This window comes from Rutidosis leptorrhynchoides, chromosome 7, assembly GCF_046630445.1.
Source record: "Rutidosis leptorrhynchoides isolate AG116_Rl617_1_P2 chromosome 7, CSIRO_AGI_Rlap_v1, whole genome shotgun sequence".
Lineage (NCBI taxonomy): Eukaryota > Viridiplantae > Streptophyta > Magnoliopsida > Asterales > Asteraceae > Rutidosis > Rutidosis leptorrhynchoides.
Genome location: NC_092339.1, coordinates 158,115,087 through 158,120,509, shown reverse-complemented (window position 1 = coordinate 158,120,509; position 5,423 = coordinate 158,115,087). Strand labels below are relative to the sequence as shown.

The 5,423-nt window shown below is 35.1% G+C and overlaps 1 protein-coding gene across 1 annotated transcript; it reads right to left on the bottom strand.

Annotated features, from left to right (window-relative positions):
- Positions 1-1,182: 1,182 nt before the first annotated feature.
- On the bottom strand, positions 1,183-4,666 carry LOC139859722 (G-type lectin S-receptor-like serine/threonine-protein kinase At1g11330). Its single transcript, XM_071848500.1, has 5 exons — positions 3,400-4,666; positions 2,761-2,898; positions 2,413-2,582; positions 1,514-1,724; positions 1,183-1,421 (listed from the first exon to the last, which is right to left on the bottom strand). Exons 1-5 carry the CDS (start codon positions 4,664-4,666, stop codon positions 1,183-1,185), a joined length of 2,025 nt encoding a protein of 674 aa, XP_071704601.1.
- Between the last annotated feature and the right edge of the window lie 757 nt (positions 4,667-5,423).

The window sequence follows — 5,423 nt, the reverse complement described above, 5'->3', positions numbered from 1 at the left end:
TTACCCTTACATTGTTATGTATTGTAAATTGTAATGTAATAACATCTTAGAAGATCTTCCTATATTTTCATGTATCTGACCCTTACATTATATTAATGATTAAGAATATTTTCTTGAATATGTAGGTTTTGATACTTTAAGTAATTTCGATTGTACATATCTTTGTGCGGAATTAAGTTCCCACTAGACAAGAACCACACAGATTTTAAAATTTGAGATTATTCCATTGTTGATAGCTGGTTAAAACAGATGGACTATAGTACAAAACAGTTATATTAACGAAAGAATGAATATATATATAGCTCTCTATCTAGGCTCTACATTACTCATTGTAACTTCGTTATTAGAGTATCTACTCGACAATTGGGAACTTGTACGAATCGTAAACGCAGGCTTTTTGGGCAATGTAACGATTGCGGTTTCATTGCTCAACATAACAACTACTTCCGACATTGTTGGCCTATCATTCATAATTTCTTGTACACAAAGAAGTCCTACATGTATTGTTGGTGCATAAATCCCGAGTTCTATTACGTTTATTGTTCTATTTGTTATGTACTTGATATTTCAGTCATATATGTACGTGGACACTTATACTTTGTGTTTATGATGCTTAGTATAATGTCGTGAATAGGTCAAGCAGTCGGTTGGCTGCTCAAGACCATCGACTGATGGTAGGGACCATCGGTCGAGGGACTGTCACCATCGGCCGAAGGTCCCCGACCACCGGCCGATGGTCGCTGTATTTAGTATAAATACGGGTTTCGTGGTTTTGTGTTAGGTTACACACCATAAACCCTTAGGCCGTCGTATTACTTGCTGCTAATCGTCCCAAAACCCTTACCAACCGAATACACAGTCTTAGGCATCGATTCTATCAATTATTCATTGGTTAATTCGATCCCGTTAGTCTAATACGTATTCGACTCATTCTAATTAGTGTTTCCGCCATTAATCTAGATACAACGTATGATCTAAGGTCCAAACTACATCTACAAAGTGGTATCAGAGCCTTGTGTTGCTGATCCATACGTTTTTGAGTCGAATTTTTGATTTTTGTGATTAGGGTTTGTGTCAAAACGGGTTTCAATTAAAAGGTTGGAACTACTTGACCCGCCCATTGTACTCTTTGTCTATATGATTAAGATGTAAGTTTTATTTACAGGATGATTTGTGGACTTACTAGGTACCAACAACTCTGTTGGTTTTGTCTTCAATTTGATTAATCTCAAAAATTCTTGCCAATCCAAAATCTGAAATTTTAGGAGTCATCATTTGATCAAGAAGAACATTGCTTGCTTTTAAGTCCCTATGAATAACTTTGAGTCTTGAATATTTGTGCAAATAAAGAAGTCCTTGAGCTATCCCTTCTATTATTTTGTATCTCTTGTTCCAATCAAGATTTACTTTCTTTGATGGATCTAATAACATTATAAAAAAAGTATTTTAGCTATGTGACACACAAAAAATTGATTATCGAATATAAGAACTCGTTAGAAAGTATAAAATGTACCAAATAGGAACTTGTCTAGGCTTTGATTAGGCATGTATTCATACATTAGTATCTTTTCATCTTCTTCAACACAACATCCCAATAATCTAACAAGATTTGTATGTTGAAGCTTTGCAATAAGTTTCAACTCGTTCATAAACTCTTCACGTCCTTGCGATGATCTTGTTGATAGTCGTTTTACAGCTATATCTCTGTTTCCAGGCAATGAACCCTGCATGGTTTTTATAATTTAACCCATTTGCACATGTACTAGTTGATTATAGCCTTTTTACAACTACAACAACAAAAACCAATACCACATAAGTGGTGTATGGGGGATGTGAGATGTAGACAATCCTTCCCCTATCCGAGAATAAAGACAAGTCATTTCTCCACCCAGAGTTAAACTCTCAAAAGTAGAGAAAGTCATCCCTCTCTCTATTCGACGGATAGAGAGATTGCTTCCGAATGGACCTCCGGCCAATAAGTAGGAAAAAGTTTTTTAAAAAATAAAATTTAATTAAAAATAAAATTGAGACGCCATGAAAATGGTAAAATCAAATTTTCATGGGTTTTAAATCCTGCCTAAAATTTAATTTAAGCTTTAAGAGTCAGTCAAGTTGCCAATTAATCGACGCTTGATGTCGACTCAATAAATAGAGCCATAAATAAATGAAGGATACATAAAAAGGAAACATATGATACGAGTCGCCCTATAAAGTTTAGAAATCATTGAATTAAAAAACTTAGATGATAACAAGAACGTATAGTTTCATTCCAAAAAGTGTTTCAGGCTAACCCAACCTGTATAGACAGTAATAAAATATATATACATAAATACATATAAAATCCTTTTTGACTCATTACCCAACACATCCATATTGCTATCTCTAGTAACTACGATATTTTACAAGCTGTACCTTGTAAACAGGACCGAATCCACCCTCACCGAGCTTGTTTTCAACCGAAAAAGAACTTGTTGCTGACAACACACTTTTGAAGCTAAATGATACAAGCTCCGAACTGTTACGAGCATCTCCGGATGTGGCACTAATAGAATCAAATCCAAGCAATTCCTTGTTTATTCTCTCTGAGTAAACCATAACCATAATCAGTAATCTTGAAAATGGAATATAGAAAATAAATTTGACCCTTTAGGGATAAGTTATAACCCAAATTGACCCATTCATAAGTTAATGGGTTGCGATTACCACCTCTTGAATAAAAAGTGTAAACATTATTAATTTTATGTATATGTTAATGTTTACCTTTCCTTATTAATCTTTTCCTTCTCCACAAGTAGCAAAAGATACTGATAATAACCAATCCCACAGATAAAATAACGATCGTAACTACCATCACGCCTTTCCTTATGTGGATCGGATTACGTTTTTGACTATAATCTACTGCATGTTGACCATGTAAGAGAACATAAGTTTCCGTTTAGGGTGACAGACCCTTACACCACCAAAATTATCACTACACATGTATTATAATACTGTACAGTAACCAATGTAGCAATAGTTCAGTGGTACCCGATACCTTTGTAGCTGGGACCCGCCATGTGGAAGTTTTGCCATAAATAGGCGCATGTTCAATCCTCACTCGCGGCAAGAATATACAACTCTTGTGGCAGTGGGATGATGGTTGCTCCTGTCACATGTGTGGGACCTGGTGGAGGTACTTTTCCGGCATCCGACTCTTTCGGGCCGGGTCTGGTGTGTTTCCAAAGGAAACACAGGGTCGGGGTGTCCCTGCCAAACATACACCTTTTGCCATAAAATACTGTACAGTAAGCAGTTTTGCTGGTATATGGATAAATTTTGGTGGTATGGTATACGGATCACTGTCCTTTCAGTTAAACATAGCAAGTGAGAAATTAACATTTACAACGAAAAGTTAATTACCCATTTCCGAGTTATGAACACGAACATATAGATTATGACCAATGCTGACGTTAGTTGTGATGTCAACAAGCTCTCTAAACCAATTCAAACAAACTATCGTAACTTCATCCGTCACATTCTCATACGCGTAAGCTGTACACGAACAGTTCTTCAAGCATTCGTATTCACATTCGCTAACACTTTTAGCTTTATCCCTAACCGTAACCGCATAATCAGGCAGCTTTAGTCCTTCAAATTTCAAAAACGAGTCTCCATCGTCACACATTAATGTCTTATTCCTCACACATCCACCTGTCCAATTTCCCACACTCCATTCGTCGCTCGATTTTGGGTCAAACCCGGTCAAACACTCGCACACCGAAACATTTTCAGTTTTCTGACATATCGTAAATGGACCACAATAGTTATAAAAATCACATGTATCTAAAGGTGCCTGCCACAAAACTACCCATGTGGTTTGAACCCATACAAGTAGCTGAACCCGCCCGCTAGGAGCCAACATGAACCGTGTTCTAACCGTGTCTGTTGAAATGTTCGAAACAAGATAAACTCCGTCTTGTTCTACAACGAAACTAAGGTACGTTGAAAATCCTTGTTCGAATTTTATAAATCCACTCGCGAAAGAGAGCGTAGTAGCGTAAACATTGCTTCTCCAATATGGTTTATTTCGTTTCCAAATGAAAATTTGATGTCCGTACGGATCTATTCCAATTGAGAATATACCGGGTCTAGGATCTTCATCGTTTACCCATGATGTAAGACGGGTTACTTGGCCCGTTTTTACGTTTGAGGTGATTTTCATGTCGGATACAAATGTGTCACTTGGGTGATCAAAACTCTGCCATACAACATCATTTTCGCCATGTCTGAGTACCAAATTCCCATTATCGAGTAACACTGCATCTACGGATTGTACGGTTATGCTAATTCGAGACACGTTTGATGTCCAAACGACGGTTTTGTCACTTAATACGACAAGATTTCCGTCTTCAGAAAGACGAAAAATAGGTGATGAATTTTTGTGAATTGGTGATGCTCTATTAGCAACCCATATGATTGTTTGTTTTGGTATTGTGTTGTACCATATTCCAAGGTATTTGTTTGTTGAATTATTAGGAATGAAGAAGCCTAATGCAAATTTACCTCCTGCTGAGATTAGGGTTTGGTTGTTAGTGATGAAATTGGTTTTTGTAATGCTGTTTTCACTTGTAGAAAGTGGTAAGAAAGAAAATGAGATAGTAAACAAAAAACAGCATAACAATTGCATTGATGTATGTGTTTTGAGATTCTGGTTAAACATTTGTTAAATCTAATTTGCAAAATATTGACATGTTTCTTCATATACAAGTAGTTTAACAAAGGTTTTCACATATGCCGACTAATGTGAAAATCTTTATCATTAATCCTCTCTAAGGCTTTATTTACTCTAAGCAGTTGTAATGTAACATGTTTTGACTTTTGAAAAGAAATTTTGTTTTGAATTTTGACTGGTTTGTAAGATATTATATTTTAATCCTAATTGATCATGATCATGTGAGGAGTAACTAAACTTTATAATGATACTCGGGTAGGATTAAAATATGGTAAAGCAAATACTCTTTTTTAATAATTGGAGGATTAATGGTTGTTGCCTTTTGATGATTATGATACATGAACATATTGAATGTAGTCATCCTTTCCCGCATTAATTTATTTATATATATATATATATATATATATATATATATATATATATATATATATATATATATATATATATATATATATAATTTATGTGTATATATATATATATATACACTAGTGAAATGACCCGTGAAATCACGGATTTGTTTAAACGAAACAGTTTAATGATATGTTTTAAGTATTAAGTGAACGTAAATGCTAAAGTCATTTAGTTTAATGACCCGTAGAACCACAGAGTCCGACTAAGAAACTCGTCAGCCGAACATTTCATCAAACACCTAAAATGCATATTAAACAATCCACATCCAATCATAAGAGATAATATTGGTTGTCATTTTATT

Bases quoted from the DNA above. Each gene is read 5' to 3' on its own strand.
- LOC139859722 (XM_071848500.1), bottom strand. From the start codon at position 4,666: ATGCAATTGTTATGCTGTTTTTTGTTTACTATCTCATTTTCTTTCTTA. The intron at 2,899-3,399 runs GTAATTAACTTT...GTCAACATGCAG, and splicing joins TGTTCATAACTCGGAAATGG to TAGATTATAGTCAAAAACGT. The intron at 2,583-2,760 runs GTAAACATTAAC...TGGTTTACTCAG, and splicing joins GAAAAGATTAATAAGGAAAG to AGAGAATAAACAAGGAATTG.